Here is a 15,039-nt window from a genome sequence, read left to right as displayed (position 1 = left end):
GGTTTTTCCCCATTCATACCTAACCCCATCACCCCAGTCAGGCCCCCCACTCAAAATATATAAAGGGTCAGGATCGGCTCAGTCAGGACAAGAAGAATACGCATAATCTCAACGTGCTGTCATAAGGTAACAAAAAATTTATTCTTGGCTTATTTTGAAACAACATAAAACATCAGATGAGCTGTAAAAACAACCCATCTTATCATTGTTCTATTGACCTTGTGTCTCTTTATTGACCCTTGCATTGCATTATGGATGATGTGGATGTATCTATCTCTTCTGGTAGCTAAAGAGTCATCATGGGCTCCTTCACACTGCCTGCATTCCTCTTTCTTGGTGTTGTGTCCAGCATAACTTTAGGTGAGTTCTGACTTACATTCTCTCCAGGTGGGAGTGTTAGAGTCTAATATTGTCGCAATATATTTCACAAAAAACAAAAGTTCTTGGTCATAAAATATAAAACAACAAAGGGCTAGTACTCTAATACTCGTCTCTTTGACTGACTAAAATCAGTATTTGGCAGGAAATTGATTTTCTAGGTGTAAACCAGTTTCTAATTGACAGAGAGTGGTGAAACCTGACTTTCCACGAAACAAATGTTTTGAGTGCTTTCTGATTTACTGTTACAGGAATAATGTCAGTTCTTAGTCAGTGGTTCTGATGAACTTTTTGGACAGGACAGTTTGCTGACAAAGTTGACATTATTATATTACATTACTTATTATTTATTTAGCAGACCCTTTTATCCAAATAACGTACAAAAGTGCATAACATGGTCATTGACAACTACATTCATTGGACATTATAGCAGTTTTGCCAGGGCACACTGTGAAATAAACATGAGAAGACTCTTCAACAAGGCATTGATCCTTATCGTGGGTTTTAAGTCTGAGAGATGTGCCCAGCAAACAAGCCAGCAGACCAATTATGTTATATTGTGTGTGTGCTCTCAGTATGTCAAGGCTTTCAGAAAGGAATTTGTCAGGGTTCCTGCCCTGAAGGTTGGATTCAGCACGGAGGCCACTGCTACCAGCACGTTGCTGATAAGAAGACATGGCTTGATGCTGAGGTAACATCTTAAAGGAACAGTTCACTTTCTGCAGCGTTTAAAGATGCTGTTTCAGCTGTAGTGTGTGCTATATGTTGACCCAGACTGTTTTTTCTGTGCAAAGCATGGTATTTTTCATATGGACAAAAGTGTTTGAAGAGCTATCAGCTCATGGTGTGTCATTCGTAAGCGATTTGTTCTTCTTGAATAAATCTTTTTAGTGAACAAAAGGAACCTACTGACCTACATGTGGGGATTAGTTCCTTTGGTTAGCTCTGAGTAAGTTGCGAAATTGCAATTCGCTGAAGCTGCAGCTACTCCTAGATAACAGTTTTCACCGTTGGGCTCTGTAGTAGCCATTAACCAGTGACAGCATTGATCCGCGTGAGTGGGGTGTGCTCTCTGAGCCCCTCCTGTCGGTGCGAGTGAAAGCAAGCGTTGGTGGAACACATCCAGGTCTGGGAAGGAACTGGGTGAGCAATGAGTTCTGCACTCGCTGCAGTGCTGCCATTCTCTCCCCTCTACCCTCTCCCTAAAGTCTTCATATTGCAATGACGATCAATGTTTCAGTAAAATTAGCCTACAGCATCATTTCTACTCTTTGATTGCATGATTTAATGTAGCCTAAAAAACGTGAACAAGAGTATGTTTTAAGTATGCATTTTACAATGGATTCTGTACCATTAAAGCTACACATGCATTAGACATTGCCCTACGCTGATAAATATTGTGTTATTTTATTAAAATAGCTTCGACATTATATTGTTATAATGAACCCTTTGTTGATTGCAAATTATTTTGTAACTTGTGCAACCAGTTTGCGAGTATATCCTACATTAGTCAATTACGTGAAAACATGTCCAGAAACAAACGGCTGACAAATGAATAGAAAACCCTGAATAAATGAGCGGAGAAACAAATGCAGATGCTTCCATACAGGTGTGCTGCATGATACAATTAAGCACTTAACATCCTATCATGCTCTGTGGCATGTATAAAAATGCTGAGCAGGCCCAGTTGACCTTGATTTTGGATCAAGATGGCAAGAGGATAAGATCTAAGTTATTGACAAGTGGGTGAGTGCGGTAAACCAAGAGAACTGTATAGGCCTGAATGTTTTACCCCTACAGTGAGGGTGTCCGCTGCCTCTGTTATGCTGTGGGGATCCACTTGTCCCCTTAGTGGTAAGCGTCACTGCAAATCAATACAAAGTTATTGAGTGATCACCTTTATCCTATGGTGAAACATTTCTATCCTGATGGGAGTAGTCTCTTCCAGGATGAAAATGCCCCCATCCACAAGGCACAAGGGGTCACTTATTGGTTTGATAAATATAAAAATGATGTGAATCATTTGCTGTGGCCTTCACAGTCACCAGATCTCAACCCAATTGAACACCTATGGGGGATTTTGGGCTGACGTGTTAGACAGTGCTCTGCAGCACCATCATAAAAACACCAAATAAGGGAGTATCTTTCGGAAGAATGGTGTTCTGTCCCTCCAGAGTTCCAGAGACTTATAATTTATACGAAGGCGCAGTGAAGCTGTTCTGGCAGTGAGTCAGGGCTGGGGGTGGCTCACATGGTGAACAGACAAGAAAACTCCTTTTATTCTTCTAAAAACACCAAAACAATATAAATCTTTAAGAACAAAAGAATAGCTAATATGACAATGAAAACTTCAAATAAAAAGGGAACAAAAAGTGGCAGACAGACACCCACATCACTGTGCATCTCCCCAGCTATATATATATATATGGCTGTCAAACCTGCATTAATCTCAAGCTCTTCATAAAATCATTTATTTTACCATTTACCAGGCATTTTTTCCCTCTCTCCCTCCCTCAGCTAAACTGTTTGAATCTTGGGGGAAACCTGGCCTCAGAGCACAGTGAGGACGACCATCAGTTTCTTAAAGAGCTCCATAAGGGTCTTGACAGTTCAGACAGCCCATTCTGGATAGGACTGTCAGCTGTGCACGAGGTACTCTGGAAGGGGATTTGAATAATTTGTATAATTCTTCCTGTTTAGAACATGGTAAAGGCATATTGTTTTCTGTTGTAAATTGTCTTTAATAGTCTTTAGTCTGTGTTTGTGTGTGTTGCTAAATGTGATGTAGCAATCCACTGATACTTTACACGTGAGTGCATTTCTGAGACAAATACAAATTGTGTTAATGCATTGTGATTTGCCTCTGCCTTGTTCAGGGGAGATCATGGCTGTGGTCTGATGGTACAAGTGCAAGCGTTGAAGGGGACTTTTCAATGTGGAATTCCGGAGAGCCCAACGACGCCGGGGGCAAAGAGGACTGTGTGCACGATAATTATGGAGGTTATGGAGGTAGGCATTCTCTTCTTCTCCCCATCACCACAGGAGACTGGTGGAAATGTACTGATTAATCTCACTCATTTTTTACCCATAGGCAAAAACCACTGGAACGACGTTGTATGTGACGCAGAGTACGCATCCATCTGTGCCTTGCGACATCCAGTATGCGTCCAGCAGGAGATACCACCTAGCGACCAACCATACGTGGAATAGAGATTTGAAATTTTTATGCCAATGGCCTAAGCTACTATGTGTGCGTACCTTCATGTAGCTTCTGTTTTGAAAATTACAGAAGTCTTGCATTTTCTTATTTCTGTCCACGTTGGCCCTCTTGTGGTGGGACATTGACACTCCAATGGTTATTAGTGTTGTTGTTCTTTATTTTCATTTTATCATGGTTTTGGGGGGCATTTTTTCATCTCCCCTAGAGCAGCTATATGATCATATCTGGATCTATTTGAATTATTGATGTGTACCAAGGCGAAGCAACCAACTGATGAGATGGCTTTGTTCCCTCTTTTAATAAAGTTCCCCAAGCATTGAATACTGTATGTTTTTTTTTTTTTTTGGTATTGAAACATAAAATGCAGAAACCTTTTAAGTTCAGACTGACCAACACCGCCAGACAATAAAAGGGTGTGCTCCCATTGCAACTAACAGCTGATTGACACAGCTACATCTGTTCTTTAAATGTGATAATTATAAAGAAATGAGGTAAGATTTCACTTACAAATTTCTGAAATTCAAAACATACTCAAACTTGCCAAATGTGCCTGACTCAGAAAAACATGTAAATTCACCGGAGAAAAAGTACTCTATGAATTTTGTGACATAATGCTTAATGACATGCCAGTCATTATTATTGTCCTTTAAAAGTATCATTTAGGGCAGCTTGGTAGTGCAGTGGAAAGACCTCACAGAAAGAAGGTCCTGAGTTTGAATCTTGAATTTCTGTGTGGAGTTTGCATTGGTTTTTTGCATGGGTTTCCTCTGGGTACTCCGGTTTCCTACCACAGTCCCAAGACATGCAGGTAGATTAACTGGAGACTCTAAATAGGTATGGGACGTGTATCGACCACTTTAACCGCTAGTGTATTTACTTTGTATTTATCAGAGAGAACTGGACATCGTTACAGAAATGTATGTCCTGTAAAATAATAAACTGTCTAAATGTAAAAAACCAACTTCATACATATAGTTATATTATTACAGCCTTATTTACTATATCAACTTTAAGACAAGCAACACACTCGGAATTATCTCATCGTGACCCATTAAATCCAATGGCGCAGACGTCGCTTCATAATTTCAAACTGCTTTCCGAACGGCTATTTTGCGTCCTGCGACTTGGGTTACAACAGTGAATATGTACGGATTCCTAAACGTGCTGCTAGCGGCCACCTTTCCTCATATTGGGGAAGTTACGCCTTGGTGGGGGCATGCCCCATACCTATACAGCACTGAGAGTTTGGCACTTTTCAGGGTTCCCCACAGAAATAACCACAACAGCCACTGACACTCAGCCCTTAAAAACATTAAATTCTGTACATTCTCACCCCATTTCAACAGACAGAATCATAAACAACTTCACATGTCCACACAATAAAGCCCCAAACTAAGGGGATTTTGCGTTTTCTTCTTCTTCTTCTTCTTCTTCTTCTTCTTCTTATTTTTCCTGCCGCCTATCCCACTAACAACATGTCTCCCCATTGGACATTCTACCAACACCAGCCAAATCTTCACCTACACAACCCAATCAAAAACTCGCATACACACGCAAAATACCCATAACTTTTTACTCTGAAACATTTCCAGTTTTAACAGCTAGTCTGCTGTGGCCTAGTGGGCAAGGTTACAGTCTTGGGAACACTGAGTCCTAGGTTCAAGCCCAGCTAGGAACATGTTTATTCAACCTGCTTCTACCCTCACTAATAATAGTCTGCTACTTCTCAATTATTGCTTTTGCACCATATCTACCCGCCGTTCACTGAACGTATACACTGCATTATGACGTACCGTCTGCACGTTCAGTTATTAACCGGCTACAATATTGCAAAGCCATATGGATTCAAAGGGAGCTCTTCTGTGCTTACTGGTCTGTGTTCTTCTTCAAAACCACGGACAGGTTTGCTAATGATATTTCACGCATTGCATAGCTATGTCATGGTGCTGCACTAGCAAAGTCACAGACTGCTAAACGTCCGGTTTAAGGATTGAATCCCGCCTCGCCCTCAGGCAGATAATTTCCTCATTTACACTAATGTTTCCTTACGCTTATATTTGCTTTACGAAAACTCACTCACGGCCACCTATATGCATTTCATGACGGCAAATGTATTCCTTTTATTAAAAAGTTACACCAGTTCACCACTGTGCCATTTATACTAACTATATTTCTTCACTTGGCTACCGTACAAAACCTTCTTATCGGGAAACTCCACGTTTCTACATTCATGTTACCTCACCCTGTTCTCTATCTAGCCACATACAAACAATTACTACGTATGTATGTTCTGCAACTCCCCATTAAAACATTACATTCAAAATCATGACTCACTCATAATATAACTAGTACTGAACATGAGAAAAAGCACATCGGTACAATAGAGTTCACCTTACTTAACCCTCCACTTTTGAACAATCACTGTTTTATACAGACTGTTAAATATATCGTTCCACAAGGAAACTAAGCTCGCTCATGGTCACTTCATTTACTTCGCACTATAGTCTGTCATCATGTCAACCTTCACCTACATGCCCATTCTGCTAAAAACATATTGTTTCAACTGCGTAATTTCATCATTTCTCCTAATTCCTCTCAGACTGTTGTTATTTTCTCATATGCAAAGCCTGCTGGGACATATGCGTCAGCTCCTGTTCTCCACTATCAAGTTTTCCGGTTCTAGCTTAGCAAAACAGCGAAGAGGATTCCTACCTGCAGATAAGCCTATCAAAATGCCTTGTAAACCTTACAAACACTAAAGGTGCATCTCCACGAAATAACAGACAACGGAGCAGGACAGAAGGCTACACAAGTTGCGACCTAGGGAGTTCTAATTCTACGGGCTTGCTGATTCTTTGGTCAATCAAGGCTCATTGGATGGCCGTCAAATCCGTGAGTATATACACTGGCCATATTTCACCTGCGTTTCTGATGCGTTTACGCTTACGCCACCGCACCCTTTGTCACAGCCACTGTTTTACATAAATAGCAAACCGAAACTGCTAAACGGTACACGCTCATCAGTCTGTACAAATTCACACAACAATAGCCATAATCCACAACCGTTTCTTACAGGGTCACTTCGCATTTCTAACTCTCATAATAAAACGCTTTGCAAAAATAAATGATATCTCATAAAAAACATGTTTTCAACGTACAAAAATGCCAAGTTACTCACACATACAAGACATACACCGTCTATAACTCATTCATTCAGACTGCTAAAATCCACACCTGCCATTAAAAGTATTGATATCTAAATGACGCCAAGTTAGGGTACTACAAACAATATAGGCTATCTTGCCTCACCGAAATTAAATAAGATGTATTCCAAAGCAATGCTACCTAATATTTCCTCAATTCTTGCAAGTCACTTGGCCCTGTGTTTTGTAATCTTACCATTTTACAATGTCATGCCAACTTTGTGTCAGATCAAAGTGTCAAATATTTCGCATTGTCTCATGGAACACATTGAAATTCATGTAGAAAACTGCTGGTGAGTAACTACAGGCAGCATATTTCTCCACAAAATATATGTTTATACTTGCTTCTGAACTGAATTTTAGTAAATGTACAAGTTATTGTATATCTTCTACGTACAATAAATACTGCATGTCAAATACATACATAGAGAACTTCTTTATCCTCATGGGGACATTTCCCTGGCAGCATGTTACATTCACATTTACGAACAGACATTTATACCAAGAAACATACAATCATTTACGCAACAGAAAGGCTGGACAGCGAAATACATACACACCAATACAAATTGGACATATAGACGCATATTCAATCAATCTTGACTGTGAGAAAGCCATCCACATATGTTTGGCCTGTCCATGTAGTGCATGCTTATACACACAGGGCCAAGTGACTTGCAAGAATTGAGAAAATATTGGGTAGCATTGCTTTGGAATACATCTTATTTAATTTCGGTGAGGCAAGATAGCCTATATTGTTTGTAGTACCGTAACTTGGCATCATTTAGATATCGATACTTTTAATGGCAGGTCTGGATTTTGGCAGTCTGAATGAATGAGTTATAGATGGTGTATGTCTTGTACGTGTGAGTAACTTGGCATTTTTGTACGTTGAAAACATTTTTTTTTATGAGATTAACCAATACATTGTCGCGTTTCAGGGTTGACAGGCTTTGCTCCCACATATCGATTTGTTATTTTGCTATCGCTGGCGCAAACACCGGTTCCGGTTCAGTGGTGTAACAAAGTGGAAGTCGCGCCCATAATTCATGCAAGGTATCATGGGAGCTAGGAATAAGGTGGATAGGACATATTAGAAAGAAAAAGAAAAAAAAATCCAAAAAATCTACACTTCAAAGGATTAATTAAACAAATGGCTGACTCGGTATTTGCATCAATTCCTAGCTGTACCCTCCAGCATGTTTCAATGAAGCTGTTGAAGTCATCCTAAATCAATGACTTGACAAATAACAGGTATGTCAGGTTATTTTTGCCATCATTTCAGCATTTAGTCTCAGGACTTTCCATTGCAAAACAGGGATGTGGCTCCTGCCTTTGGCACAGGTGTCATGGGACACATCAGAAGACGCGTGGCCAAGCCAAGATGTTCTTTGATGGGACTGTGTTTTAAAACACATTTTGATTATTCTGGGAGAAGCCATATTTATCTTGGACATTGGCATCCTTCTGCTGACGGGAGAGATGGGCTTATTTTTTTTTTTTAATTGTTTGCCATAAATCTCATAAACTTTGATGGTACTTAACATCCTTTCTCATTTTTTTGGAGGTTCCAGATTCTTGAGACTGACATGTTTTTGATTTGAGCTGACAGTAAACAATATATATATATATATATATATATATATATATATATATATAAAATCAGGAGCCTTTTCCAATAAATAATTTTAATTTCTGTTTATTCAATTTTAATTTTTAATTTCTTTTATGTCAATCTGTTGATTGACATAAAAGAGTTGGCATTCATTTAAAATCAGTACAGCTGCTATCTTTCCATTAAATACCGTATGTTTGCTTTAGGGCCATCAACAGTGGGGCAAGGTTTTTTGTAATACTGTGTTATTTCTACTTATGTAGATATTTAAAACCACATTTTTAAATGAACTGTCATAACTTGGTTCTGATAATAAATGTTATGTCCAACTTGGTGTTATCAGTACCTTGAGGATGTATATTCAGTGACATTCTGATGAATTGTATGTGTGAAACCTATACAGTGCATGTAGCCAACATGTATGCTGTTATCCCTAATGCTCCTGGACACAGATTGTTATTGAATGAGATGACTAGCATGCTATTTTAATAAGATGTATACATGCGGAGGAACTTATGAGGTATTGTGACCGTGGTCCCTGTTTGAGAGTCTGGACAAAACAGGAGGTGATACTGACCACAAATGACCAGAGAAACATGACCTCAAGACCTCGATAAGATGCTTAGGAAGGCTTTATTTGAGAGACAGAGGTAACAGAGATAATTCAAATGGACAGTGAGAAATCAAAGCTTAAAACCCATATCCTTCTGACAGGTCAGAGAGCTGCTTGTCTTCATTGATGCCAGCACTTCACGCTCTCCCTGCTGAACGCTGAACACAGATGAATCTGTACTGATATGTGCAGGGGATATCATTCCACATTTTCTGTACTGTAGATACAAGATAAAAATGAAAGGTCAGTAAGATCCAGTTGAATCCAGCAGGCAGTATTAAGGAGAATTTGCTTAATCTTACCAGACCAGTTTGAGTGCACACAGTCCTCATCACTTAAATTGTTGGGCTCCCCACTATTCCAGCGCTGATAATCCACTTTAGAGCCATCTGACCACATCCATGTACCCTCCTGAACCGAAAGGAAGAAAGTTAGGAAAAACTTTTTCCACATTGTGTTGCGTTACAGCCTTATTCTAAAATTGATTAAATTCATTGTTATTCTCATCAATTTACACATAATACCCCATAATGACAAAGCGAAAACAGGTGTTTTGAATTTTTGCTAATTTATTAAAAATTTTAAAAAACTGAAACCTGTTTTAACTTTGCCATTGTGTGGTATTGAGTGTAGACTGATAAAAATTAAGTTAATTTATTTTATAATAAGGAACTGTAGGTAATTTTCCTTATTTCAAGGGACTGCTTTTGGCAACACCGCATTTGCATAATTCACTTTTTCAGCATTGGCAATTCTTATTGCCTCTTAAAATGCAGTTTACTTTATCAGTGATGCAGAAAGTCTTTTTTTAAGTTGCTGTAATTGTCTCATTTATATTTGTGTTTGAATATGTATTTTCTTCTGTTAAATGATAACAAGTAAAATGTATTCAGTAATTACAGAATGACACTTAGATTTTTGACTAATTTTGAAAGTGGGCACTTATGTACTTCATATCATATCATATATCAATTTTAATATCATTCATAATGATGTTCTCAAAAGAGGTATGTTGAAGTAATCATATTATTTATAACATTAAATGTTTTCACATTCTTAATTGCACAATAATTCAATAATTTTACTCATGAAAATGTGTCTTCAATATTATTTCATGAATCATCATATGTTGATTAATAGCTTTTTATATTTTGTTAAATAAGTGGTCTGATAGTCTGTTAACACAGTGTCATCAACCTTTTTTTCCATTTTAAATTGATCCATTCAATCCAATTCATCCATTCAATGGAGAATTGACTCCATCAATTCCTAACTGATTCCTTTGAGTCCCTCCAGGAAATTCTCAAGTCTGGCTGGCATGTGCACACCTGCCATCTTTTTCCATAATACCTTTTGGCAGTCTGTCAGCCCGATCCAGAATGGATTTTCCTGTGGATCGGCGGCTTTGCAGAGGTCCTTGAGAAACTGAAATTCCTCAGCACTGTGCACTGAGGCCAGGTTTCCTCCTTGACTCACACAGAATGACTGCAATGGAACACAGGACATGAGATGTCAGTTTATTATAATTTATATTGATTATTTTGCTCGACACTGAAATGAGTCTGTGCATTAGACAGTTAGTGCAGTAGACAAATTAACTGTGTTCTTCTGAATTTAAAAAGACACGGATAGAAATTCATTAAAACCACCCGTTTTTTTGAAAATGTGCCGATACATAATTTTATTAATTGAATAATTGTTATTATTTAAATAATTCTTAATTTTTATTTGTACTCAGGGACACATTGAGGGATCAGTGTCCTCCTCTTGAAGAGTGCTGAGTTTACAGACAACTATAAAAACATACTAGGAAAACAAAATTGCAATAAGACATTCATCAAAAGATGAGAATGGTAATGCCACTGTCAGGGTTTGCAGGGAAATGGACCCAAAAGCAGAGTGGGGGGGAAAAAACCCAAGAACTCCAAATGGAAAATACAAGACATTAATTACAAAAAACCTGGAAACAAAGGGGCCACGAGGGGCAAAACCAAGATTACTCAAAAACTTCCGCAAATAAAATAAAAAACAGCCAAACTTCACAAAATCCAAGAACACACAGAACAGAAGTCGGGCGGGGCAGAACACACACAGGCAGAAACTCACAAGCAGCAACACAGGCAGAAACACAAGGAACCAGCACCTGAGTCAGGCAAAGAGAGGACTTAAATAGGCAGGGCAACTAATAAGACACAGGTGAACTCAAAGAACAATCATCCAAAGAGGGAGGGGATAACAAGACATGGACAGAAACAATAATTGAATAATTTAAAACCATAATACAATTAACCACAGGGGAACGAGCGGAACACAAAACAGAAGTGCCGCCATCTGGCGGCTCAAAAAGGAAAAACAGAGACAAAGGCAGAATCCTGACAGCCACATGAATTAACACATTTACAATTGAATGTAATTGGGTTTTCTTTAAATCAGATTCCTGAAAAGATTTTTAAGTTTTAAAAAAGGTAGATAAGATTTCACTCAGTTTAATTAGGACGGAGTGTAGCACAGTGGGTAAGGAACTGGGCTTGTAACCGAAAGGTCGCAGGTTTGATTCCCGGATAAGGACACTGCCGTTGTACCCTTGAGCAAGGTACTTAACCTGCATTGCTTCAGTATATATCCAGCTGTATAAATGGATACAATGTAAAATGCTATGTAAAAAGTTGTCTAAGTCGCTTTGGATAAGAGCGTCTGCTAAATGCCTGTAATGTAATGTAATGTAATGTAATTACCCCTCAACATCTCTCTCAACCCTCCACCTCCCACATTGCAAAATGACTGGACAAAATTCCAATAATTTGTTTAATGGTAATTAAAGCCAGAGGAGGCTATTGTGAGGAAAGTTATGTCTAGGATATATTCTAAGATAAACCTAATTTTTTGGCTTCTTGTAGGTAGAAAGTAAAAAACTATGCTTATACTTTTGTCATTTTATTAAAACATCAAAAGGAGCTCCTGACTTGTTTTTTTTATCTTTATATTCAACACCATAATTTCTTATAAGAAATTCCTACATATGTTAATATATTCACTGAATTCTTATTCTTATTCTTATTCTTGGTCTTGCTGTTGCTGCTGCTGTTAAAATTTAATTTTAAAGGACATATTAGTGCTGTTTTGTGTTACCTCAGCTTGGACCCAGTCCCACTGCTGTGGAAAATGCTTGAAGCAGCGGTCATTGAAGCCTTTCCAGCCATCAGGGCAGCTGTCCTGACACTGTTCGGATGCTGATGGAAAAATACAGAGAAAAATGCATAAAGCAATAAAATTACGGCATATCATTTTTCACTCAGAGACAATGCATTTCCTCATTTAGTTGGTTCTCAGCTCAGAGTTTTTGGGAACCACTGGGCTAACATATTCCTCTGTCACAGACCCCAGGATAAGTTCATTACAGTGGTGCAACATTGTTACACATTTGAGTAAAATAGTTGTTCCAAGTGTTCTTCAATCAGCAGATTGCTCCTAATTTCCCATTTAAATGCTAGTTTAGTTGTATGGTCACAGTGTTACAATGCCCAGTAGCTTTTTGAATGACCTTTGTCCCCTGTCCGGGGACGAACTTAAATATACATAAAAAAGAATAGTTAAATAGTTACATTTTCACCCCCCACACAGTGAACTGTCATTATGAGACACCTATAGAGCTTCCTGCAAATAATACATCATAACCTGTGTATAGCTAGCCATCTGAGATGAAAAAAACACCCACCCAAAATTAGGCCAGAAAGAACAACCATGAAAACAAGCTTTGCCATGGGGAAGGAGACCATGATGGATCTTCGAGAGTCTGGAGAGACAGAGGATTAAAAGATCACAATATCAGCCATAATGCAAGGAAAATGGTTCAGTGTAACAACCCCAAAAACACCTCGGACACACAGCTGTCGTCTTTCCAGTACATACAACAGCTTACCCAAAAAAGCCATACATAAAAGGCATATGACTAATTTCTGTGAAACAATATAATGCTTCTAAATATCCCCCCGCCCCTCCACATTTAACATAGAGCAGTACACACAGGGACAGTATTATTGCATTACATTTTGATGTTAAATTCAGGTTAAATACCTTATTCCCAAACAAAAGAAAATCAGATACAACCTGAAAGTAAAATAGACGGGTGGGTCTAGCTGTGTGTGATCTGTGGTTCTGTTCTGCTGTGATGAACGTGTCTTACATTGCTTCACTCTACCTTTATAAAGGGATTACACGGTGATATTGTAAACAATAGTGTTTCATGGGAAATTACTGCATCTTAGTCAGGCTAATCAAAGCATACAAAGAGGAGCTGCTTTGAGAAGCACATTGTCATGGCTGAATGGAAAGCAAATAGCGAATCCAACTCTCAGCACTCAATGTAAACAGAAAGGTTCGTGTGAGCTTAATGTAAGTTTACATCTGCCCCAGATACACTTTATCCCATCCTGGTGTCATCATTCTGTGTCTCTGCAGAGAGAAAAAAAATGCTGCTTTTGTGTTTTGCATTTAATATTTATAGAGTATTTCAAACCAAAAATAACATGAAGATGGTGACTATTTAAGGAAGAAATCACATTTAAAATGTTAAACTTCTTTATTTTTATTTTCATTTAACTGATTCATAATCAAGCACATTTTCCTATAATTGTAGTCAGCCATGTCAGCCTTTCTTGTCATGATTCCCCTAGATATCTACCAGAAGCAGCCTGCTTTCCTTCCCTTGGGGTTTCTGTTCCCTTGTCTTGTTAATTGGTTAAAATTTAACTTCAAATTACTGGTTGTTGTTCTGTTTGCATGTGTCTGCTTGTTAGATTCATTGTCTGAATCTGTTTCCCTGTGTATTTACGTTCCTTGTTTCCCCAGTGTCTTTGTTTGTTAACTGTTTGAGAAGTTGTCAGAAAACAAAGCGCAGTGTATTGAGATTCTCAAAAGAAGCCATCAGCATCATTGCTTTTAAGTACAAATTTCACTTCCTAAAGAATGCAGGTCTAGTCTGTGGCATATGAACACATTACTTTCAATAATTAGATGTAGAAGGCAATAATTATTTTGGTAAGATGGTGATATTGCACACTAAAGTTGTTTGCCAACTATCATAAAACTCAATAAGTACTACTGTGCTTGCTTTTTCAGTTGCTTTTGCTCAGTTTGCACGTCACTTGTGTTCTCTAGTTTTCCAGTTTGCTGTTTCATGTTCTCCAGTTTAGTTACCTTCTGTGTACACTCCTGTTCATTTTGTCTTGTGTTCTTGTGTTTATGCTTTATTTGTAGTGGTGGGGAAATGAGGCTTAGCTGAAGCAGTGAAGCTTTAAAGCGAATTGTGCAGAAAATGGGTTTATTTCTTGAGTGTTCACTAGGGACACCAGTCGGTCAAATCATTTTAAAGCAGGCATGTGATGACAGAGCTGCAATGTAATAGGCCAGTCATCATCTGTAGATTAAACTTCTTGGGGATTTTGCTCTGTCTAGCTTGGCAGCAGTTTAGGGTTTAAAGCAAGTTCAAACCTGTGTTGTCCACAACAGGTCATGTGGTCTCGTGAACCTGGTTGCTGTGTCCTCAGAACCTGTGATTTAATGCGCATCTGTGTTCTAGACACAGTTGCTGTGTCCTGCTGACATCTATTAAGAGTGACCTCTACTCGCAGTTAACTGAGGTTTAAGTTAAACCTGCTACTCACATGGTTTAACTGAGGTTATAGGGAGATATCTACTGATCAGGGCTGCATTTCCCACAGCCTCCTTAGCGCTACGTGCATCGTAAAGTCTACCTTAAGGTCTTCCTTTAGATGTTGAGATGTTTTCCAGAGCCTCCTTAGCTACGGTATACCTTTTGAAAGGTATACCTTTAGAAGGGTGGTCTGGGGTACTCGTAGCTGTCCCTTAGCGATGCGCTCCGCTCATCCTGTCACAATTTTAGCCTTATTAGGCCAACATTTGTGCTTTTCAAATCAACAGTTGTACTACAGTGTGCATCGAAGAGCCTACAACTGCATGCACAAATGACATAGATAGTTTAATATTAACT

General features: G+C 38.6%; 2 protein-coding genes across 2 annotated transcripts; one reads left to right on the top strand and one right to left on the bottom strand.

The window, feature by feature from the left end:
* Nucleotides 1-24: 24 nt before the first annotated feature.
* On the top strand, nucleotides 25-3,919 carry LOC118232747 (lactose-binding lectin l-2-like). Its single transcript, XM_035427816.1, has 6 exons — nucleotides 25-126; nucleotides 287-360; nucleotides 954-1,069; nucleotides 2,896-3,030; nucleotides 3,255-3,387; nucleotides 3,470-3,919. The coding sequence occupies exons 2-6, from the start codon at nucleotides 300-302 to the stop codon at nucleotides 3,586-3,588; spliced, it is 564 nt and encodes a 187-aa protein (XP_035283707.1). The 5' UTR covers nucleotides 25-126; nucleotides 287-299; the 3' UTR covers nucleotides 3,589-3,919.
* Nucleotides 3,920-9,030: 5,111 nt separating this feature from the next.
* Nucleotides 9,031-13,237, bottom strand: LOC118232753 (lactose-binding lectin l-2-like). Its single transcript, XM_035427823.1, has 6 exons — nucleotides 13,137-13,237; nucleotides 12,745-12,822; nucleotides 12,159-12,259; nucleotides 10,380-10,514; nucleotides 9,332-9,440; nucleotides 9,031-9,246 (listed from the first exon to the last, which is right to left on the bottom strand). Exons 2-6 carry the CDS (start codon nucleotides 12,803-12,805, stop codon nucleotides 9,167-9,169), a joined length of 486 nt encoding a protein of 161 aa, XP_035283714.1. The 5' UTR covers nucleotides 12,806-12,822; nucleotides 13,137-13,237; the 3' UTR covers nucleotides 9,031-9,166.
* Between the last annotated feature and the right edge of the window lie 1,802 nt (nucleotides 13,238-15,039).

The sequence above is a fragment of the Anguilla anguilla genome, chromosome 8 (genome assembly GCF_013347855.1).
Source record: "Anguilla anguilla isolate fAngAng1 chromosome 8, fAngAng1.pri, whole genome shotgun sequence".
Classification (NCBI taxonomy): domain Eukaryota; kingdom Metazoa; phylum Chordata; class Actinopteri; order Anguilliformes; family Anguillidae; genus Anguilla; species Anguilla anguilla.
This window is presented reverse-complemented; position numbering and strand designations above follow the sequence as displayed.